Here is a 25,444-nt window from a genome sequence, read left to right on the forward strand (position 1 = left end):
CAGCACTACTATGGACTAGGTAGATCTCTGTATCTGTGCAGGGAAGGGAATTCCCTTTATCTTTGAAACCACAGTTGTCTCTTCTTCCAAACTCTAAGTTCCCTACCATGTACCAAAGATTGAGTATATTATACTGTCTTTCTCCTAGCTCTATTTTTATAATTGTATGTTAAATTATGAGAATCCTGTCTTTTCTGTTCCCTCCAAGTATCAAAATACATAATTTTCGTGTATGTATGTATGTTATTTTGTTACTTGGATCAAAAGGTCCAACTGAGAGATTAAATATAGAATAAAAGCTTAATCCAGAAAGTTGCATTTATAATTCTGGTATATGTATTAGTATACTCGAATATTCAATGTAACTTTCTGGATTAAGTACATATTGAAGTCTGCTAAATTATCAGAATTTTATGACAGAAGCCTTTGAACTAATTGCTGGGACTGGGGCATGATTCTGAGATTTGAATATGCATATTTTTTATGATTTTATTTTTAAAGCCTCTTTACTGGTTGCTTCCTCTAACAGATTTAAGATGTAAAACCATTTCCTTTTTTTTTTCTGCTTTAGCTCTTTGGAAATATTCTTGTCTTGTAATAATTGTGAGGCTATTAAGTTGTAAATTTAGTTTTTTTCTTTCTGCTCACTAATGTTTATTTATTTATTTTCAGGACGCATGGGAATAAATTTCCATCACCCAGGAACAGATAACATTATGGCACTTAACAGTAAGTGTGTGTCTGGTATAAACTCTAAAAAAGTTGTCTGCAAAAGTTTTCCAGGTTTTACAGTTGATTCATTGTAAATTTAAAGCCTTCTAGCAAATAAATGGTGTTGACTGTAATCCTTGACTGTAGATTTTGGATGCAAGGTGGAATACTAATGTGATTAAACATTAAACTTATTTTGAGAATTGCTATTTGAGTATGAATTTGTCTAGATGGATTCTAACATCTCTTTCAGTTTTTTAAATTCTGTGATGATTTAATTGTCATCACCTGAAGACAACTATCTACAGGAAAAGAAAATGAGTTTATGTACTGCTGAAATAGAGTAAATAAGGTTATAGGAAGAAGACTGATAAGGCCCAAATACATATCTCCAAATGTTTAATTGTCATCACCTGAAGACAACTATCTACAGGAAAAGAAAATGAGTTTATGTACTGCTGAAATAGAGTAAATAAGGTTATAGGAAGAAGACTGATAAGGCCCAAATACATATCTCCAAATGTCTATGTCTGTATCTGTTAACAGGCATATTTCCATATACTTCGTGGCTTATATTGAAGAGCTGCCACGCCACACATGATCTTCCATATCCTCTCTGTTTCTTTGCATGGGTCTACCTTCTGTACCTGGAATATTATTCTTCCTCACATCCACCTTTTAGAATTCTTCGTTTTTTTCGAGGTTCAATTCAAAGGATACCTCCTCCATGCAGTCTTTCTTGATTTCTCCCTCCTTCCAGCTACTATGGCTTCCCTCCCTCAAATTAACTTTGTGTTTCTTCTGTATGTACTTCTGTGTATTTTTATGTTGTCTTTCCTGATGGAACATAAGTTTTGTGAGGGGAAAAGGCCCCTTTCACTTGAATCATTTTTGTTGATGTCCAGTTGTTACACTCTTATTTGGCTCTTTGTGACCCCATTTAGTATTTTCTTGGCAAAGATTCTGGAGTTGTTTGTCATTTTCTTCTGTTCATTTTACAGATTAAATGACTTGCCCAGGTCACGTAGCTAGTGAATATCTGAGATCAAATTTGAACTCAGGTCTTTATCACTCCAGACCCATCTCTCCTTATTTTGAACCGCCTACCTGCCTTAAATAATTACACACCCAGACTAACCAAACATAGAAATAGCCTAAAAACCAAAGGGACTATTAATTGACAATGTCACAAAAGTCTTAGTGCATGTTTATGCCTTTTGGGACACCCTGTATCTCTCGCCTTACAGCCCTCCACCTTTAGAAACTTCTTAACTGGATATTTAGTGATTTTTCAAGCCACTGTAGGCACTTTTTGACCCCTTTAACATGAGTGGAAGGTATGGTATGATGGTGGCTTGAGATTTGGGAAACCTTGATTCAAGTCCTAATTATGTCCTGGTAGTATGCTCTTGGGCAAATGGCTTCACCTCTTAGGATTTTCCTCATTTTCAAAATGAAATATCTGAATTTATCTGATTTTATCTTGGAGATTCTTTGAGCATACCCATAATTTACAAACTTATCCATGAATATCACATATATGTCAGTAAGTCCCAAGGAATGTAAACTCAGCATGTTACTCAGGCCTATTGTAATGAATATTATTATTTAAAAAAAATGACTAGAAACTGCTTTTCTAATCTTATCCTGCTGAGCAGATTGCCAGGGTAAGCATTCAGACCCTACATTGACCAGGAGAAATAGACAATAGACTGTTGTATGTGTACTTATGAGTCTTAGGTAGTCTACTTCATGGAAGCCCTATAGTCAAGCTGTAGTTCAGAGATGTCAAATGCATGGCCTAATCCATATTAAAATGTCATTCCTATCTGATATCGGTGTATTGGCATAGTAGTAAAAAATAAAGTATATAAACATATGGTGTTCTAAATCATGATGCAGACCACAGAAATCTTTATGTACTGCTTAGTGATCCCCATTTCTATTTCAATTTGATACCACTCCTGAAGTTCTGCATATTCAGAGTATACTGATTTTTGCAATAACTCAATGTAGTAAATGCTTTTATGCCCGGAAGTTCACAAATGTAGCCTGGAAAAAACGATTTTTATCTCTAAAGACCTTAAGACAGAACTACTTCCCCATGAAATTTAGCAAATGAAATTATCAATGCTAACCTTTAATTTCTGGCAGCAGGAGATTAGTGAGGATTAAAAAAAATTTTTTTCCTTAGTTAAGAATAAGGAAAACGTGAGATTTGAGAACTATACAAATCCAAAGCAGAAATTTAAGCACTTCATATAAAAAATTCTTGGTAGCTTTTGCCCTTTTTTCTTTTTCATATTTAAATATATGTTGCCATTTTTAAAACAGAATGAATCAGTGGTTAAATGTGTGTTTGAAAGAGCTTTTGGAAATAGTAACTCTGGTGTAATAATAGAAACTTTATTGTTTGTTATTGTTATTCTCTTGCATGAAACCTCCAAAGGGACTTCTCAAGATTTTGTTTATTTAAAGACTTCAGCTTTTAAGTAAAGAACAAAAAGGCATTATACTGTCCTCTTCTTCTTGACCCTAAAGCTTTCCCTGCCTTTTGTGACTTCTACCTTTGCTTGATCCTAAAGACTTTCCCTGCCATCTGTGACTTTTACCTTTGGAAAAATACAAGATACTTGAGTGTTGATTAACTAAACTTTTAAAGTGTAATCAGCTGTTTCTTGAACTGAGTTGTAAAGAGTAAAGAGGGAAAGCAAATTATTTGCTTCTTCAAGGTAAAGCTAAAATGAAATTACATCACTGGTTATAGGATCATAGAACTGGAAATGACCTTAGAAAACAAATAGCCCAATTACTCTTCATTTTACAGTTAAGAAAACTGAGGCCCAGAGAGGTGTTAAATGTCTTAGCCCAGGGTCAAATTGGAAGTAGATGACAAGAGTCAGGTTTAGACTCAAATGTCTCTTTCTAAATTCATGATCCAAATTTCCAGCAACTGTTCTGGGAAGGTCGAGTAAGTCAAGGTAATAGAAATTCTAAGGCCAAGTAAATTTTTACTTTTATTTTACTTAGTTGGAACCAGTACATTTTTTAGTCATGCTTCTCTGTTGGCTGACAAAATTATGTTACTTTGGTAAATCATTCTAAAGAGATCCACATCTTTTTTTTTAATGTACCATATTTATAGTACAAGGATGTTTCCCTCATAAAATGAGTCTTATAACATCAGATATTATGATCTTAAAAAGGTTTCATTCACTTGTCTGATTTTAAGGCATGCCATTAAAGTTCTTTACCTTTGAGGGAATATTTTCTTCTCCAGTCGTCAAAAAGGGGGATTAAATGAAAAGACTAAGTAGAATTTCATTCTCCAAATTTAAGGGATTTCCTCCCTTTTCCTTTTCTTTTTCTTTTTTTTCAGATCTTATAACTTAATTTTGAATGTGAGCAGGTAGGTGGTACATTAGATAGAGCTCTGACCCTGGAGTCAGGCAGACTCAGCTTCCTGAGTTTAAATCTGGTCTCAGACTCTTACTAGCTGTTTGTCACCATGGGTAAATCACTTCATCTTGTTTGCCTCAGTTTCATCTAATGGGAAATAAGCTGAAGAAGGAAATAGTAAACTCTCTCAAGTGTCATTGCCAAGAAAACTCCAAATGGATTCACAGAGTAGTTATACACAATTGAAAACAACTGAAGGGGGTAGCTAGGTGGAGTAGTGAATAGTGCACCCGCACTGGAGTCAGTTCAAATCAAGTTCAAATCAGTTCAGATCCAGCCTCAGACACTTAATAATTACTTAGCTGTGTGGCCTTGGGCAAGCCACTTAACCCCAATGGCTGGAAAAACAAAAACAAAAAGAAAGAAAACAACAACTGAACAGCAAAGCCTAAATGACTTGTAAAATAGTGTATGGTTGACAGAATAGTTTTCCGTAATGTTGAATTCTTTTTTAAGCCAAATACTTTTTAAAAAGGAATCCAGGGGAGGCTGGGTGGTGCAGTGGATAGATCACCGACTCTGGAGTCATCAGTACCTGGATTCAAATCTGGCCTCAGACACTTAATAATTACTTAGCTGTGTTGCCTTGGGCAAGCCACTTAACCCCATTTGCCTTGTTAAAAAAAAAAAAAAAAGGAATCCACAGAGATATTATTTAGCTCTGAACAACAGCAACCCACCTTTGTATGGGGGAATCTCTGAACTCCTTCCTTCTTTTTACCTAGTTGTATTCTAGCTTCAGATTTTAATAGAAGGGAGCTCTGGCCAGGCAGAGAAAGATGAGTAAAAAAATTTCCTAATTGGATTTTCATCACATGACCTCCCTTAATGTTCAAAGCATGGAACCCCTTGAGCAGCAGAAAATGTAGTTGTTTAGAATGGTATATTCTTATTTCCTTTACAAGGTACTAAATACTTATTGATAGAACACATAAAAGATTCTGTGCTTTGCTTGTCCAAATTTCACAGATGAACAGATTAAATCCTACATGATTGTCATCAAGAAGAATTTATTAAACTCCTAAATCATGTATGGCACCATCCTGGGAACAGAATAAAGGAGATAAAACAGACTTTCTTTCTCTGTTCATGATTTGAGCTTCTAATAATAATACAATATTTATTTAGCTCTTCAAAATTTGTGAAGCACTTCCCTCATAAGAACTAGAAGTGAGTGGCCTCTTTTTTACAGATGAGGAAACTGAGACTCAGAGATTAATTTGATCAAGCTCATGCCCACCCAGAAAAGGTGTAGGAGGCTTATCAGATTATAGGCAATCATAAAAGGCATAAAAATATATAAGTAAGTCTTAACTTATCTTCTTTTATGCCAAGGAATAAGTGCATTTAGAGGTGGTCAGAAGAGAGATCTTTCTAGAGTCTCAAGTTTGACCAGAGAATGGTTGGGTCCAGTTGATATTTGCCTTTTTGATTTTCATAGGAGTGTCTGTCACTTTAGGTGCTGTTTGGGAGAAGATCCTGATGGAAGAAAGGCAAAACCAGGCAATAGAATATTGCCAAAGAGAAATAGAAGGAATGGATGTGTTTAAATACAGATAAATGTTCAAAACAAAATAGGTGTGGGAAGCTTAATTATGATGTCATTAGTATGGCAGCTTTCCATAAGGAAACACTTCCATTGCAGATGTGTAGTTATTCTACAATTTACAATCTTAATTAGTTACTGTGGCATTGAGAGTATGGTCAACCAGCACATAACATGTTCTAGGTAACAGTGTAAGGACTGAAAAGACAACAGTGAAACTATCCCTACCCCAAAAGAGCTTATATTATTTTCACATCTCATTTTCTTTTTTTTTTGGCAAGGCAGTGGGGTTAAGTGACTTGCCCAAGGTCACACAGCTAAGTAATTATTAAAGTGTCTGAATCTGGTTTTGAACTCAGGTCCTTCTGACTCCAGGGCCCATTCTCCATCCACTGTACTACCTAGCTGCCCCTTTATTTTTTAATTAACAAGAATTTCTTTTCTCTCCATCCCCTCTCCAGTTTAAAAGGGGGAAAAAAAAAGAAAAAACCCTCAAATGAATATTCATAGTCAAGTAAAACAAATTTCCACATTGTTTCTGAGCAGAAATGTGTGTTTCCTTCTGTACACTGAGTCCCTCTTTTCTCTTTCAGGAGATGGGTAGCATGAATCATCATGAGTCCTCTTGGAATCATGGTTGGTCATTACATTGAGCAGAAATCTTAAGTGTTTTTTAAAATGTATTTTTATTGAAGAGATTGAGTTTTACAATCCCCCCCCCCCCCCCCCCCCCACGGAAAGCAATCTGTTAGTCTTACTTTGTTTCCATGTTGTACCTTGATCCAAACTGGGTGTGATGAGAGAGAAATCAAATCATATCCTTAAAGAAGAGACAATAAGTCTAAGAGGTAACAAGATCAGACAATAAGATAAGGTTTTTTCCTAATTTAAAGGGAATAGTCCTTGAACTTTGTTCAAACTCCACAGCTCCTTATCTGGATACAGATGGCACTCTCCTTTTCAGACAGCCCAGAAATCTTAGGTGTTTCAAAGTTACTTGTTTTGTTTCCTTTATTCCATATTGGTTCATGCATATCTCCTTGAGTTTCTCTGCACTGACAGATTTATTGTATCATAGCATAATAAAATTCCCTAATATTCATATCATATTTTGTGCAGCCATTTCCTAAATTATACCCTCCTCTTAGTTTCCGGTTCTTTGCCGCTGCAGAAAGAATTGAGATTATTTTTGTACATATGACTTCAGGAGAGTTTACCTCCTATCATGGGAGGCAACATATCTAAGAACAGACAAAATATATACAAGGTAATTTTGGAAGGGAAAAGTAGGTATTGGTAGCTGGGGAATTCAGTATATGTCAGGTCTTCTTGACTTCAAGAATGCTTCTTGCTTTGTCCCTTACATCAGACTATCTAGTTTAGGATACGTAATACTTTTGTTTTGTTTTAAAATTTATTTTATTCTACCAAATAAAATAATCATTTTTATTTACGAAATCAAGCAGAAGAGATTATGCACGAAATTGTTCATTTCTATCATGTACAGTTTGCTTTTCATTCTAAGTATATTTAATAAATATGTATGTGAGTCATCACTCATCACTGTATTCTTCTGAATGAATATAGCTGGGATGGGTTATTAATGAACAGTTTGATTATCTCCCCTTTTCTCATTAAGTTTCTTCCTTCTGAAAAGTGAATATGAGAACCTAGTAAAATTCCATTTTATTGAAATTTTGGATAGATGGGGATTTATACTAAATTTTAACTCTCAGTAAATGAGTTTAAGCAAATTGGTGAAAAAGTTATATGGGAGGGGCTGCTAGGTGTCTAGTGGATAAAGCACTGGCCTTGGAGTCAGGAGTACCTGGGTTCAAATCTGATCTCAGACACTTAATAATTACCTAGTTGTGTGGCCTTGAGCAAGCCACTTAACTCCATTTGCCTTGCAAAAACCTAAAAAAAAAAAAAAAAAAGTTAAATGGGAAAGGATTTAGGCTCTTTGAGAGTAAACTTTTTAAGTAGCCCCAAGCACTTTAGAAAATTCCTCTAGGTACTTATTGCTACTGGCTGCAATTCATTCAAAGCATTTAGAATCCAGTTCCCTAAAGACTTCTACTAAGTAATACCTTATTAGCCCAGTTCTAGCTCTGGTATTTGGAAGTAATTAAACTGCATTTCTCTTAAAAATATTTTATAATTAAGATTTTTTTCAATGATTTAGCATGACCTCACCAATTAATCCAAATTACAAAATTTTATTATAGGGGAAAACCCTAAATAGAAAATCAAGTCTTAATTACAGCTGCAGTTGCATTTGGGTTGTTGCTTCAATGTCTTGCTCCTCCATTTTCCCCACTGAATTTTCTCAAAGACTTTTCCCCTCTTTAACTTTCACCAACGTTTCTCTTAATTAATGATAGAGAAGATCTAATAGTGTTGCTGCTGGTGAATGATAATTGAGTTTATTGTGTATAGTACTAGAATTCTGTCATTGAAATGCTTGGCTCCTCAAGAGATAAGCCTCATAATATATAAGAATTTTTCGAGGGAACGAAAAATACATTTTTCATGACATTTTGTTTAATAGGCAGTGCCTGTAAAGGCATTGAAGTTAAAAGATGAGCTAGTTAAAAGATGAGCTGGACCTAGATTTCAGTGTGAGGATGAAATTAGACTGAAATACATTTTTTCAAGTGCATGAAACTTTGAATGATCTTTGAAATATGTTTCTCCCCCTGTAAAAGTCATCCATTTTTGTCATAGGCCTATGGATATCGAGTATCTTTTCAGTTCTGCTTAAGATACTTGGGGCCTTTGTGACCTTTGAGAAGTCACTCTTCTCTGAGGATCTTCCTCCTTTCACTCCCCCAGGCAACTAACTGTCCTGGGTTTGCAGCAGTTGGAATTTACTTACTAAGACTACTCTTAAACCAGTCAGATCACTGATCTGGCAGTTTACTCCCTCCCCCCACCCCCAACCAGATTCTCCTAGTTTTCTATGATGCTTTGACTCATAGAACACCCACAACCTTAAAATTTCAGGTGACTCAAAGGACAATGATTAAGTAGACTTGTAGTTCATTATCAACAAGGACTTACAGGAGAAAAATGATACAAAATGGTCATATCAGAGACTTGTATGATCAGAAATGGAGTTGGGCTAGTTATGTATTATAGATGAGGGATGACAGTCTTGGTGTTGGTCTTATAATCATGAAATATTAAAAACTGAGAGAAAATCTTCCATTACATTGTGTGGCTCCTGTAGGGAGCATGGAAGGGATAGTTGTAAGTAGAAAGGGTGTGTCTGTACTGTCTTGCTATTTGTACTCGTGAATGGGAGGTTGGAGGGTGGGACAATATTCTTCTTTTTTTAAATTTTTTTTTTAATTTAAGGAAATGGGATTAAGTGACTTGCCCAAGATCAAACAGCAAGGCAATCATTAAGTGTCTCCAGTCCTTCTGACTCCAGGGCTGGTGCTCTATCTATTGCACCACCACCTAGCTGCCCCTGTGGGACAATATTAAATTGAGTGAAATAACAGATCTATGAAAGATTAAAGCCATCTTGTTCTTCTAGAAAGCCTTGGCAAGCTAAAACTGGCTGGCCAAGAATGGCCTTTAGGTAGTTTCTTTTGTTATGCAATTTGGTCATCTTTCCTGTTGCCTCTGCTGACTTGCCTTGCCTTAAGAATTGATGGTTGGTATGTTCCTTTTCCCCAGAGTGTCATAAGGAAAAGGATCATGAGTACAATATGCCTCATTTCAGGACTTAAATAATCTTCACATATATGTCTTATTTGTGAATGAACCAAATTGCCCAACTCCCAAAGGATCCTCAGGTAATCACTGGAGAAAGAGTTCTGTGCTTGCTGTCTCTGGGAACATATGTACTTTCCCCCCTCCCCCCAACCTCACACCCTAAGAGCTCTTCCTGCGTTGGAAAGTTGCCAAAGGTCTTCATTCTTACCTCGTTGTACTTGTTTCACATGTACAACTGGGATGCTTCTATTATTTACCCTTCCAGTGTGACCCTTCCTCTCTGCTCTTCTCAGTTATTTTTCCAGAGCATTTGTGGTTAGAAGAAAAACTTTGTTGACCTGACCTCATTATACAAATATGTTGTCCATCTTCATCTTAACTCTTGGCTATTACCCATTTTTTGGTAGCATGCATATGCACATTTATACATACATGTATACATACATAAATACATAATCAAAACAAATTTTACATTGATTTTATCGGTTATATCCTATTTTATATATATATATACACATACATATATACTTGTATATATAAATCTATTTTGTATATGTTTATGTACATATATGTCTGTTTGTTTTAGGAGTCTTTCACTTCTCTGAAAGGAGATTGTATACACATCTCATCATGTTAATAATAAAAATAACTGACATTTATGTAGTTATGTGCCAGACATTGTTAATCACTTTTCACATATTATCTCAATTGATCCTCCCAAGAACCCTGCAAGGTTGATGCTATTATTATCATCATCTCATACTACATAAGAGGAAACTAAGGGAAACAGAGGTCAAGTCACTTGCTCAAGGTCTCAAAGCTAAGCAATGTCTGCAACTGGATTTGAACACACATCTTCTTGATTACAGATTAGAATTGTTTTTTGCTTTCACTTTATACAGAAGAGACATTTTGATATGGATTTCTTAATGTCATCATTGCAATATTATCCTAGCATTGATTCTCTCATCCTCTCTCTATTCTCAAACATAAATTTTTTTTCACTTTATGAATATCTGAAATGAGAGGCAGTAAGGCAATATACAGTAATCTACAGCCTTTTTTGAACACAGGTAATGCATGCAATTTGTTTATGTAATTTAGTAAGTAGACACATATAAGGGGAGTGTGCTTGGGACATGTAGGTGGTGCAGTGCAAATAAGCACTGGGTTTGAAGTCAGTAGCACTCATCTTTTTGAGTTCAAATCTGGCATTGAACACTTACTAGGTATGTGACCCTGGGCAGATAATGTCACTATTTGCCTCAGTTTTCTCATATATATAAAATGAAACTTAAGAAGGAAAAGGCAAAACACTCTAGTATCTTTGCCAAAAAAAAACCCTTATGGGGTCACAAAGAGTTGGATAAAACTGAAATGATTCAATAACAATAAAAGGAGAGTGTGATTTAAAGATGTATAATGATAAAGGTATTATTTTTAAGCATCTTTAAGTACTCTTAATAACTATTTAATAGATAATAACAAGATATTTAATAAAACTCATTAAATATTATGCTAATTAATTATGTATAATGTAAATCTTAGACAAAAATGGCATTTTAAAAGGATGATTTAGAGGTGAAAATAATAGAACATTTGAATCTAAAATTATTGGAAGGGGGGGTAGCCTTTTAGAGTAGGTGGAGTAACATGGCCAGAACTTTGCTTTGGAAAAATCCTTTGGCAGCTGTATGGAGGATGGATTGGAGGAGAGAGCTAAGGTAAGGGAAACTAAATAGTCTATAATATTTTTAAAATGATAAGCATTTTCATAGCCCTTTTAAGGTTTGCAAAGCACTTTGCATGCATAATTTCATTTGATTTGATTCTAATAACCCTGTGAAGTAAATGCTCTCATTGTCATCATTTTACAGCTGGAAAAACTAAGACTGAGAGAGGTTAAATTACATGTCCAGAGCCATCCAGATAATAAATATTTGAAGCAGGATTCAAGCTCAGGTCTTCCTGATACTAAATCCAGACTGTTGCTGTAGTCAAGGAGAGAGCCTAAATCAGGGCTTGTGAGTAGAAGGAAGGAGAGAGATAGTTGATATCGAGAAATAATAAGACTTGAAAACTGTTTGGCTTTATGACCTGAGAAAAAGTGAAGGGTCAGTGATGACCCCAAAGATCCAAACCTGATAAACTGAAAAGACAGTGGTGCCCTCAGCAGAAGTAGGGAAGTTCAGAAAAGGAGTGAATTTGGGGGGAGAGTTCCAGGATGCAGATTGCAAACCATCCATGCCTTCTTATCCTGTGTGATTCTCTGTCCCTCTCAAAATGAAAAGGGACAGGGTTTTAAGTCATATGACAGGGAACAGAATTCATCCTCTGATGAATAATTCCTGCAGCCTTAAAATAACAGGAGGAGTAGAAGAAGGGTTGGACATCCTGGGTGGATGGGTGTGGGGATTTTCCCAGTGGCACCTGTATAGCTGTACAGCTGTTTCCCAGTGGCAGCTGTATGAGTGCATTTAGATTTGTAATTTGCATTAGAGCTTGACTCAAAAGAGTAGAGTTGAGGAGCTTGAATTACAGAGAAAGAGGGTGGGGGAGGAATGTATGGTAGAATTAGAGTAGGTAAGGTTATGTTGGAGACTAATCCTATAATTGACTCTCAGGAGAGGATAGAATTGGATTCTTGTTGATTATATTTGTTGATCATACCCCCTTTCAAGTTATGTCATGATCCCTGGATGGTAAACTGGTCTCGGGAGTCAGGAACTTCTGACTCCTGAATTATATCTCTGAGACATACTGGTTGTGGGACCAGACAGCTTTCTAAGGCTACAAGTCACAATGCAAGTAACAATATGCATTGGTACACTAATTAAATCTTGGATCTTTTTTTTGGAAAATGTGGAGATCTATTACTTTAGACCACGAGTGGGGAAATTTTTTTCTGCCAAGGGCCATTTGGGTATTTATAACATCATTTACAGGCTATGTTTAATTAATTTAAATTCACCCCTAAAAAAACTGCTGGATTTACTGAATTTTAAGTTTCACCTGCAGTTGCTTTGGGCAGTACCAACCCAATATAGCCTGAGTTGGAGGGTCTCTGTCCCTACTTAAGAACTTAAATCCTTCCCCTTGTAAACATTTTCGGTCACGTTCAAATTTCTCTATCTTCATTTTTCCATATTTTCCTAACCTGAATTTTATCCCTACTACTTTTACTCTTTGTATACTGCTTCTTTAACTCCTCATTCCCTACAGTCTGTTTTTACCAGCTCAACAAAAAGTATTTCTTCTAAGGTTACCTATGTATCCTCTTTTTGCAAACATCAAGTGATGTTTTATTAGTACTCATTTTTCACCAATTCTGAAAACTGTTGATATTGTAACTTCCTGTTTTTTTTTGTTTTTTTTTTTTGCTTCTTACTGGTATGAAGTTCCTTTTCTATTTGATGGTTCCTCCTATTCTTTATCTTAGTTACTTAACTGGGAGTATCTCCCAATGTTGTATACTTGCTTGCCTACTTCTTTAATAAACCCAGCCATTCCTATGGTTTCAATTTAACAACTTTTACTTTGGCATCTCTAGTTCTAAATCCTTTCTCACCTATTCCATATGACTTTTCCTGGTTCCCTTCCTGTCTCATCCCATCCCATTATTAGCCCTCTCTCCATTTTTGAATTACTTTTTTTTTTTTAGGTTTTTTTGGGTTTTTTTGCAAGGCAAATGGGATTAAGTGGCTTGCCCAAAGCCACACAGCTAGGTAATTATTAAGTGTCTTGAGGCCAGATCTGAACTCAGGTATTCCTGACTCCAGGGCCAGTGCTCCATCTACTGTGCCACCTAGCTGTCCCCATTTTTGAATTACTTTGAATACATTTTATATTTAATATGCTCCCACTTAATGTTTGTAGTACATGCATAGTATCCTTTACATAGGCTTAAATTAAGCACCTTGAAGGGTCAGAACTATTTTGTTTTTTGTCTTTGTATCTCCAGTGTCCAATATAGTGCTTGATATGTAGTAGATAATTAACAAATGTTCTAAAAGCTTAATCTAACTCTTCCAACTGACCATATAGCCTCCACTTTGATATTCTTGTAATACCTCAAATTGAAGATAATTGCAACTGATATCTTGGTTCTTCTCAGCAGTTCATCTTTCCATTTACCTTTTAGTAGAAAAACATACCACTATTCTGGCCTTCTAATGGTGATTATCTTTGATATGTCTTTTTTATTTATACCTTATCACTAGTTACTTGAAAATATCTGCTGGGTTGAAATTTTTTTTTTTTTTAGGTTTTTGCTAGGCAGTGGGGTTAAGTGGCTTGCCCAAGGCCACACAGCTAGATAATTATTAAGTGTCTGAGACCAGATTTGAACCCAGGTACTCCTGACTCCAGGGCTGGTGCTTTATCCACTGGGCAACCTAGCCACCCCCTGGGTTGAAATTCTAATGTATCACAACACTCCTAAGGTGTTCTTCCTATTTATGCTATTACTTAACAGATTTCAGTTAGCTAAAACAAGCAGATAATACAATTGTATTTTTTTTTAACAATCTGCCTATTAGCAATTTGAAACAGAGACTATCTGACAATGTTAGAAGGTAGTGATGGGGACAGAATTGGGAGAGAAATAGGATGAAGGACATCCTGAGAGTATCCTTAGACCTTATGACCAACTTGTCTCTCTAATAACCTTTGTGGAAGAATTGAAAGAGTAGCCTCTAAAAATAGCATCTAGACTTTTGCTGTTCTGAAAATCCTTAAGTCTCTTGTATTGATGTATGCAGAGGAAAGAAAATGAAGATTGCTATGATAAATCAATGAGAGTTGCCTCTTGTCTCATATTCTTGAAATAGATGAGTTCTAAAACAAAATGCTTCCTTCTAATAGAACTGCTATTACAGTTTAGTACCTTTAAATTAGCCAACATAATTTCCTAATTACCCCTTCACACTTTTGATCTCATACTACCCCCAAGCCAGAATGCTTTCAGTATATATATTTCAGTTTTTCTTGTTGGAAGATGAGACTATTAATAAGTTATGCTAAGATTGATTCTATTGCAGTAGTTCCTTTTAACTTAAGTTATCTTGTGCCTTTTACCTCTTATTAATAAAACTCCATAAAGAAACTCACTGGGAGACAAGTACTCTCAGGGTACTTGTGCTGCAGTGAAGTTGTATCAAGTCTGGGGTCTGATATGTAGCTTTTATCAATTTACTTGGTGCTGACTAGACTGTTATGCAGTGATTTAAGCTAAGCAGACAAAGGAGAGACTGAAGTTTAACTGCTATATCATCTCATCAGCAAGTTGTCTTTCTAATGGGAAAGTCTTAGGAAGGCATTTTTAGGTCAGGTTTTCATCTTGATGTAAGCAGAAGTGGAAAAGAAAAAATTGGCTTATCTGAAATGGTACCATCACAAAGCTATGCTAGTATCGTAGCAAAGGATAGGAGTTATGTAAGGTGTGTGGCAAACTGTAAGATGTAATATGGTATAAATGTTAGCTAACAGCATCCCAGAGGATTTACTTGGTAAAGGTTAAAAGGTCTTCTCCTGTGGATGATGCTAATAAATCCTTACTGAACTCCCCTTTTCCTAGCCTTTGTGCAGAATGTCCCCTTTCTCTTCTTTGTATTTGTCATTACAGTCTACAGGAGTCATGATGACATAGCTTGTTTGAATTTGTTATATTTTCGATTGGTATATCTCTGGAATTTTAGGAAGATGCTTTAATCTTATTGGCAACACAATTCACAGTCACATTTTACTTCTTAGGGAAGTATTCTAATTAGTTGAATTTTTCTTGGATCATTTGTTGTATCTGTCAGCTTTATTGTTAAATGTGGCTCTTCTTTGTCTTTCCAATGACCCTTCCCTTGTAATAAAACTATAAAAGGAGGGGAAAGTCCTGGCATTTCAGCAAAAGCTCACAACAACCTTCTCTGACAACATATACAATATTCTCTCAGGAGAGGAGGTGGGAGGTATTTATATGAATCTTGATTATGCAGTTTGGAGTTACATTTTCTAGGAGATTTTGGCCTCCAACTCTGATCCTGTAGCCTTTTGTTTATTTATATATCTCATTAATCATTTGTGAATGATTAATCCTTTTATCTTAAGGAAATATGTCCCTAAGAAGGGAGTTAGTGAGAAATAATTTTGTCTTTCTGCAGAGGAAAATGAGAAGTTCTTTTCATCATTCTTCCCAGTCATAAGAAACTAGAAGCATCATAATGGCAGAGGAGGAAGAGTAGGCAGACCCTTGGAAAATTGGAGTTCTAATTTTTGAGCTATCACTGTCAGCACATAACCTTTAGCAAGTTACTTCTCTAGATGTTATCTTCCTCCTCTGTAAAAGCACTTGTAAACCTTTAAGTCACTGTATAAATGGGAGCTATCTTTCAAATGAGCCTATCATTAGTCTAGATAATAACCAAGGATCCTTCCCACTCCCAAGATTTGTTGTTGTTGTTTTATTTATTTCTTGAATCATCTTTTCTGATTTCAAAGACTTGCTCTAAAACCTTGTCACCATACAAAAAGATACCAGGAGGTCAGGATGGTGAGGCAGGTGTTTAATGTTTAGGAAGTTTGTCATTGTTCCTAGGTATAGTTTAGTATCTTACATTTTCCAACATATAAACTTTTCTCCAGTTGTCTTTGTTTATGTTTACAGGAACACCAGTCTGATTATACTATTTTAGAGATTTTAGAGTAAGACATACAGTTGACACCAAGAGGTTTACTGGACAGAAGAATAGTGAAAACCTGACCAGCTGGCAGGAGGATTGACCTTTGAGGGTGAAGAGACTAATAATTTTCTGGTTGGTGATGAGGTTTCTGAAGTTATTTAAAGTTGAGGCATTAAAATTTTTAAGGTGAAAAATTACATTCCAAGTCCTGTCTCTATGAACAATATCTTGACCAGCCCATGAGGAAATAGTCTGAACTTTTAAAAAAAAATATGGCAGCATCCCTCATTTGGGTTTATTTAAAAATTAAGTGTTCACAGTTATCTTCCCATCTTTTGTAGTTTGCCACTGAGACTATATATTTTTGTTGTCTCAGAGATTTTTCATTTGCTTTACAGTAAAGCTTCAGTGAATTAGAACTCTTAATCAACTATATTTTTCCCCTCATTATGTACAGGCCATGGTGACATGACAAGAAGTTTTCAGACATCCATTTGGGAAAACTTCCAAAAGACTGTAGTCATTAAAATTAGCCTCTTTCTCCATTTATAACACTGTAACACATTATCTGCTCTACATTATTGTTCTGAGAAATTGAAATGTTGTAAATCATCAAAAAAGAGTTAAATTATTCCTAGTGTAATTAATACACATTCCAAAAATTTGGAACTAAGGTTTCCTGCTTTAAAGCCCGAGTTGAAAAAAATTTAACCAGAATTCCTTTTCCTCATATGTGAGCTAATAAACATTTTTAAACTGTATTTTATCAGTTTCTGAATGCCAACAAATCCTTTGCTTACAATGAAAATTATTAAAAATTCCATTGGCTGTTGTATACTGTTAAAAAGATTCCTACTTTGATAAATTTTGTGCTAAGTGATCTTTAAGATGCCCTCTAATCCAGTAAATACTTATGGATAATTTATTGTGTATAAGTCACAGTGCTAGGCTAGGTGAGAAAAAGAGTGGAGATAGTTACTACCCTCAAAGATAACTGACAGAAAGAAGTAGCCAATTATGTGATACGTTTGGAAATTGAAAGGGCAAGTTACTGTAAGAGACAGGAGGGATTTTAGGATCAAGGAGTCAAGTAAAGGACTTGACCTTGGTTATCAATGGAGGGGCACTGTCAAGGGTTTTTATGGAATTGAATATAGGAGAAATAGGTTATGACAAATGTCCTTCTAACCTTGAGATTGTGATAAATTCCTTTCAAGGAATTAAATTCCTAGATCATTGCTATTATTAATACTTAAAAATATGTTATTTCAGTGGTGTGAATGCTTCCTCTATTAGTACAGATCATACTTTACTCCCTCAGAGATTCAGTTCAATTCAAGAAGAATTTCTATATTTTAAGTGTACCGTGTGTTAAACATACCATGTGTTAAGTACTATCCTAGATTCTAGGAGTGCAAATTGTCCTTGGGTGAATGCTTAAAGCCTCTCCAGCTTGTCAGCTTGCCAGAGCTCACACTTTCATGACATTGGTGTGGGGTAAGAGCAAAACTATTATTATTAGGGAATTGTTTATTTTTTAGAGCAAATCTATGATTTCCTTTGTCCTCTATTACTGAAAATTAGTACCTGTCCTGAAGTTTATAGTCTTAGAATCGCCCAGAAATAATAAGACATTAAATGACTTGCCCAGGATCATGCCCCAGGCAGGTGTCAGAGGTAAGCCCTTGAAACCAAATTTTCTTGACTCCAGTAGGAATTTTCCTTGGGTGTTTGTCATAATAAATAATAATCATTTCTAATTCAGAAGAGAGATATTTAAGTTCACAGGGAAGAAGTATATATAGAGTAGCTAAATTTGAAATTGTCTTGTAGAAATTGAGCATGTCAGTGACTATTGACATTGAGTTTAACCCCTTCATTTTACAGTTAAGGTAAATGAATCCCAGGAAAAGTAAATGACTTGCCCACATTCACAGAAGTACAAGTCAAAGGCAGAAATTGGCCCTGTATTCTGAACTATGTTCTAATATGGTTGTGTTTTCCCCCCTAAAGTTAAAATTTTATTTCCTAAAACAATTGAACTGTCTGAATCCTCTAAGAGGCAACCATTACAAGCAAATAATTTCAAATGAAACTTTTTCTTTTAGGGAGAGAGGTAATTGCTGGTCTTCATTCTTTTAGATTTTTTCAAATATTTTTGTTACTGTTTTTATGAAGTGGGAGGGAGCCCCATTTCTCGGCCACCCCTTTCATCTTGTTCCTAGATGAATAGTTTAAAAATGTAAACTCTTATAATTTGATTCATGTAAAAAGTCAGCAAAATTGAAAGAGACAAGTTTTTCTTTGATTTTGTAGGTAGTTTTAAAAAAATCACATGGAAAAGTAGTTAATTCCTGGAGACCCGTTGTCTGATGAGCAGAGTCTCTCATCGCAAACCAACAAGGGAAAGTTCCATTTTGTAACTTCACTTTGACATTTCTCTTTGTGACTCAGCAAACTTGGCAGCTCTTAAGTAAGGCAATTGTCCAAACAACATCTCCTAAAAATATTTTTAAGCCTTTAAAATGAGCATTTTTAAAGAAACAGAATTACATTTCATTTCATTATTTAAAAAAAACAAACTCAGCAATAGTTTATATGGTATGATCAGACTGATAGAGGTAAACTTCGTAGCACTTAGACTGTGTGACAGATACAGTCTATTTAGTGGGTACATTTTGGCAGCTTTTCAAGCTGTCTTGGTGTAGGATTTTTCTTAGTCCCAATTCTACTGGCCCAACCCGAAGGATTTCAGTCACTTTATCACTTGAAGGAACTATCATGCTTAGCACATTGTAGGTGTTCAATAACTACTTGTTGACTTAACAAAGACATGATAAGGCAGCAGAGAAGGATAATTCATAGGTTTGTTCTTGGATGGTACTGTATTCCAAGAAATGGCAAAAAAATGATAGCTTCTGTACCATCAGAGACCTCATATTTGCATAAGACTGTTCATTTTTATATAGAGTGCTTTCCTTGCAGACTTGAAAAACTAGGCTAAAACCAATGAACAAAACTTAAGGGCAAATGTGAAGTCTTGAGTCTAGGTTAAAAACTCAGGTATGCAAATATAGAATGAAAGAGGTCTGGCATTATAGTAATCACACTAAAAATAAATAGTCTTTAATTGATGGCCAGTTTGTCATTATGGACATGGAATTATGGGAAGAAAGTTGTTGCTCCCACCAGAAACTCCATCTCTCCACTCCCCAAGTTTTTTCACTAGCTAGTTTCCTCATGCCCCTTTCTCTCCTTTTCTCCCCCTCCCAGCTTTTTTTTGGCTTCTTTTAAGTCCCAACTCAAGTCCCTGCAAGAAAACTTAACTCCTTAAGTGCCTTCTCTCTGAGACTACTTCAAAATTATCACACACACACACACACACACACACACACACACACACACACACATACCATACTCTTACATAGGTATGTATGTGTGTTTGTGTGTATGAATAGTATAGACATATGAATAAATCTTGGTTGTATGTAGTTGTTTGCATATCAATTCCTTTTCCCCCACCCCCACTAGACTTTGAGCTTCTTGAAAAAAGAGACTATCTTTTGACTTTCACCCCTAAAACTTAGTACAGTACTTGGAACATTTTAAAAAAATATAAGTTGATACAAATTTATGTTCCATTAACAAAAGCACAAGAATCAGATCATAGAAGGAAGAAGTCTTATTGCCCTCTGTCTGACTTTGACCACATCTGGTATGTTTGGTCATGGGTGCCATTCTTTAATGTTGGGAGGCATCAGTAAACTAAAGTAAATTCAGAAGAGGAAATCCAGGAGAGTGAAGGAAATCCAGAAAAACCTCTCAGATGAGTCACTTTTTATGGATCTAGAAATGTGAAAGGAGATGGGATTGGTTATTTTGAAATATTAATGATAATCAAGTAGAAGGAATAATATGGTTTTCCTAATTTAATTTGGCACACCCCTACTCTTTCTGATAAATTTTGGAATCATTTATACTTCATCTATCCTGTGTGTGTTTGTGTGTGTGTGTGTGTATGTGTATAATATATATATGTATACTAGACTCATGTGCATCTATATATACATATATGTGTGTGTGCTTACGTTTAGGCATATTATGAACTAGTCCTGAGTTGTTCAAGTATACATCATAGTTTGAGTCTGCTGGTATTTCAAGAAGAAAAGTGCCTTTCTTCTTAAGATATAATTATTGGTCTAGCAGTAAATATATTATTTGTTATGGACAAAGGATACTTGTTTCCCATACAGGGATTTATTCACTTCCAATCCTAGATAAAACAAGTGCTAGCTTTCATCTGGGATTGATTAACCTTGGCTAGAATACCAGGTTATGTTGTATGTAGTACCCTGAGACAGATGGGATATTGTATTTTCTAAACTGAAGTAGACAAAGAAACATTAGCACGCTTCTAAGGGGCTTCCTCAGAAGCAAAGAAATATTTTCTGTTTTCTGAATGTACTAGTCTGATGGAAAGCATATTTTGATTGGATAGCATCTTTGGTTCTCTGTAATTGAACTATATGATCCACCAGTCAAATTTGGAGGCTGCTACTATGTCCCTTCTCTTTCCCTTCCATAGAGCCATTGATAACTCTGTATCATTTGCTGTAGATAATACACCCTTTCCTCATCCATTTGCCTTTTACCTTGTGGTGAGTTGGTCTGACCTCTTGAGTATTTATAAATCTCATATAGGAGGGGTCTGCATTTTTCTTGGGCTTGAAATAGGCAGCACATTTTTGCTTGTAAATTGGAGCACCTGGGGGATAGTCACCATCTGTAGGGCTTATCATTTCCTTTTGGACACTCAGCTGAACAATCCTCCATGACTACGACAGATATCTTTGATAAGAATAATATGTGTCTCTGTTCACTTTTCAGTTACTCATTTTGCGTCTTTCAAGAAATATTGTATGATTTTTATTTAAGCAGTTTAAACATTCATTTAAAAAATTTTTGAGTCCCAAATTCTCTTTTTCTCCAGTCCCTCATCCATACATTGAAAAGACAAACACTACGATACCCATTATACATGTGAAATCATTGCATGACTTTTTTTTTTAGGTTTTTTTGCAAGGCAATGGGGTTAAGTGGCTTGCCCAAGGCCACACAGCTAGGTAATTATTAAGTGTCTGAGTCTGGATTTGAACTCAGGTCCTCCTGACTCCAGGGCCGGTGCTCTATCCACTGCACCACCTGGCTGCCCCATTGCATGACTTTTAACAAAACTATGGAAGGTACTTTGTTACAAGTATTGTGTTATTTTGTTATTTTGTACTACCAAATGAATTGCATCTTCATAATCAGCAAACTGAGCACACTAAGATTTGTAGCACCTTTCAGTCAATTTTATGACTGTAAAACATCTAATCTGCTGTAAAATATTGTTTTTGAAAACTTTGTTGTTCCACTCTCATTGGGTCAAGGAGGATGCCTTTGATTTGGATGTAATTTATTCTCATAAAAGTTTTATAGAAATGGGAGACTACACATATGAGTCAGAGTCATTTGTGATTTCTCAGTTATTTTACTGATAAGGTCCACGATTCCTCCCACCCCCTATAACTTTTGTCTCCATTCTTCTTTTAAATAGCTTAATAATAATTACTTAGTACCTTCAAAACTATTGCTTCCAGAATGGGCCTTTTTCTGTATACACTTGGGTTAAACCAGCTGTTTGTTTCCCCTTGTAGTTTTCTTTAGTGCCAACCGCACTTGTCATGTAGCACAGTGGAGACCGGTAAGGCAATGTCCAAATGTGGAGATTCTATTGTCATCAGTGAAGAAGAGTATTTATTATAGAATCTTGAATGATATACTCTTTTTATCTGTTTATATTAGTTCTTAAGTGCCCTGGAGATGATCTGGCTTAATTAGGTCTCTTGACAGGGTGATAGTTCTCAAAGATACACCATTATACTTTTTTTTGTTTTGTTTTTGCAAGGCAGTGGGGTTAAGTGACTTGCCCAAGATCACACAGTAATTATTAAGCATCTGAGGCTGAATTTGATCTCAAGTCCTCCTGACTCCAGAGCCTGTGCTCTATCCACTGTGCCACCTAGCTGTCCCCCACCATTATACTTTGTAAGATTTTAAAGACAAGATTTTATTTTAAACTAGTGATTTCTCTCTGCTCAGGAAGGTACCTGAATATTTCCTAGTTGAGATGGTTTGTATTATTAAGTTAAGCTATATGTAATACAAATATGAAATAGTTTTTCATTTAAGAACATGCTGTTACTAAGATAGTGGCTCATTACCTAATTTGCTGATTTAGGATATGGTGATAATAAGATTGGTACATTGCTAGCACAAATCTTGGACTGTCACTAGAACTTTTGGCTGACTATTTGGATGACTGTCTGGAGAGATTTCAATTATCCTTATGATTATATAAAGTTGTACTAGTAGTTGATAAAATGTTTATTTTATTTTTAAAGGTTCATTTATTTTTTAATGTTCATTTTAAAAGTTTGAATTCTAAATTCTCTCACTTCCTGCAACCTGTTGAGAAAGCAAGCAATATGCCAGTTTTACGGAAGTCATGGAAGGCACATAGTTTAAAGCATTTTACATATATTAATTCATTCTTTGTCAAAGTCTTGAGAAAGGTTCTATAGCTATGAAAATGATTTTACAGGTAAGAAAATTAAGATTTAAAGTTAACATTTTTCAAATTGATAATAAATATGAGAAATATCATTTGAAAACAGAACATCCTGACTCCAGGTTCACCATCCTTATTCTATACTATGTCATGCTTTTTCTCTACTCTGTCTTGTTGGAAATGTTTGGCTCAGAGGAAATAAAATTTATGTGGGGAAATGATTGGTGTCTTTAAGTATCTGAAAGGTTGTCATGTGGTTTAGTATTTGAATAATCAGAAGAGTGGAGAAGCATTAGAGGTCTGAACCAAGGATTGTAGATAGAGTCTAGAGGCTTAATCCATTTGGCCCAGAAAAGAGTCAGGAATTTGGGCTCCATGTTGAGGAAAGACTTTCTAGTCATCTAGAATACAATCCTTTTAGGCATTGTTCAGCTTTTTGTGTATGTGCCATGAGCTTCTTTGGCAATGATTATTAAACATTCTTTAATTAAAAAAATTTCTAAATGTCCACTGTGTCCCAGACCCTGAACTAATAATCTTTGGAGATACAAAGAAAGGCAAAGATAGCCCATGTCCTTAGAGCTCACAGTCAAATGGGGGAGATAGTAAGTGAGCAAAAATGTCTGGTGAAACCTATAAACGCCTTCACAGAAAAATGTTTTTAAATAAACTGAAAAAAATGCCACATTAGTATTAGAGGTTAGTGCAAATAAAGATGTCATTTTTTTCCAATCCAAGTTCACAGAGTCCTTAAATAAAGGACCCCAGGTTAAAAACCCCTCCTTTGGAGGAGACAAGTTCTCCTTCATAGAAAGTCTTCATTAAAGGCTGGATGACCACTTGTCACTATGTTTTAGAAAGGAATTTTTAAAGGTATATTTTGGACTAGTTGGCCTAAGTGTCATCCTTTCTAACTCTTTACATTCTTGGAAATACCTTATTCATCTTTAAAAATATTTACAATATTCTCTGAGTTCTAAATTGTTTGGTAGATTTATGGGACCATGATAGTCTTAATATATTTATCAGTGATAATTTTTAATCTGCATTGAAATATTTTGAATTTTGTTAAAAATTTTAATCATCTTATATTACCCAATCAAATCACATGTCATAAATATCTGTTATCATGTGGGGGATCTGTTATGTTTCTGGACTTTGTTCTGTTTTCAGTTCACTTTTCATTGCTAAAGAAAGAGTATATAATTCTAATGAAACTAATTAGTTTCGAACTTCTCTCATTAGGAATTTTCTTTGTCAACTTCCACTGTATCCACTGACTACGTGGAATTACATTCTTAGAAATCAGATTAATTGTTTATAATGCCAGATGCAAAGGTGAGGCTTGGAAGAACTATGGTATACTGTCTCCTTTGATACATTCATGAATCTCAGTAGATTATATTGCTTTAACTGCCTATCATCAGAGACTCAATCCTCTCTGCTAGGTTTTGTTGGAGAGTCAGGAGGGTAAGAGTTACTAGTGGAATTTAAGACAGGGTCTTTTGCTCTCAAGGACTTTATGATTACATCGGTGAAATAAGAATAACCTAATGAAAAAGGTACTTAAGTGCCCAGATGACTGGGACATGAGAACCGTTAGTGGGGAAAACAGACTAACAATACAGATCTTTGAGACTTTTATGAGTGCAGAGGTAGAAGGGGAAACTTTAAAAATATAAGTAGCTATGGCTGTATCAGTTGCAAACTACCAGGTGGTAATATTATTATTTGCCCCACCCCAAAACACTGATTTCATGCTTTCTGAATTTTTTTTGTAATACCACCCCCAAATGGACCAATTATTTATTTTATTTGTTTGTTTATAGAGCACATTTGTGGGGACAAGGAGGAGGAGAGATTTATCCTATTGCTCAAAGTTTAGGGATGCTCTAGGTAGTTCAGGGCAGCATGAAGCTACTAGGATCCAGGGGAGAAAAATGACCACTAAAAGTACTAGAAGATGGGAAAAGGCACAGAAAGGGAAACTGGAGATCACCAATGACAATCTTGAATGCGTTTTGAAATTGTGCTTGGGACCCAAAGCCCATCTTGTTCCATCCACTCCAGAAAGGGGAAAAAAGAAATATGTAATTTTCCTTTTATTCTGAGCTATCTATTTCTGTTGTCTCCCAACCTTTGCCCCAGGCTTAGAATTCAGGCAATTATTAGCAATCAGTCAATCAACAAAGCAATCAATAAAGAAGCAAGTAAGTAAATAAATGAATGGATGGATGGATGGATGGAGAAAAAAGATGAATAGATAAATAATAGCTAACATGACTTGTTATACTTTAAGGTTTGAAAAGTGCTTGGATTTTATATCTTATTTGAATTGATAACCATCCTGTGATATAGAGGCTATGACAGTCCCTACGTTTTTTTTTCCAAATGTTCAAATTGTATAGTCCCTAGTTTTTTTTGATGAATAAAATTAAGTGACATGAAATGCCCAGTCACATAGCAAATGTCTGAGGCAGGATTCAAAAACAAGTCTTTCTGACTCAAAATATAGAACTTTATCCACTAGTCAAAGGCTATGTTAATGGTTAATAATTTTTCATAAAACATCTGAGGATTTAAACAGCATTTATAATGCTTCTGTAAAGAAAGAGTTCTAAGTTCTAGTTTTTAAAGACTGGAAAAGAGTTTTCCAGGAGTCAGAAATATAAACAGTCAGGTGCAAGGCTCAGGAAGATTTTGGTTCCACATAAGAGA

General features: G+C 35.4%; 1 protein-coding gene across 11 annotated transcripts in view; it reads left to right on the top strand.

The window, feature by feature from the left end:
* Positions 1–25,444, top strand: part of CPEB3 (cytoplasmic polyadenylation element binding protein 3) — a 227,017-nt gene that overhangs the window by 109,104 nt on the left and 92,469 nt on the right. For all 11 annotated transcript variants that reach the window (XM_074233373.1, XM_074233372.1, XM_074233378.1 and 8 more), the window contains one exon: positions 673–729. In XM_074233373.1, the coding sequence (XP_074089474.1) occupies positions 673–729 (57 nt within the window). The remainder of the gene's footprint in view (positions 1–672; positions 730–25,444) is intronic.

Source organism: Macrotis lagotis, chromosome 4, assembly GCF_037893015.1.
Source record: "Macrotis lagotis isolate mMagLag1 chromosome 4, bilby.v1.9.chrom.fasta, whole genome shotgun sequence".
Classification (NCBI taxonomy): Eukaryota; Metazoa; Chordata; class Mammalia; order Peramelemorphia; family Peramelidae; genus Macrotis; species Macrotis lagotis.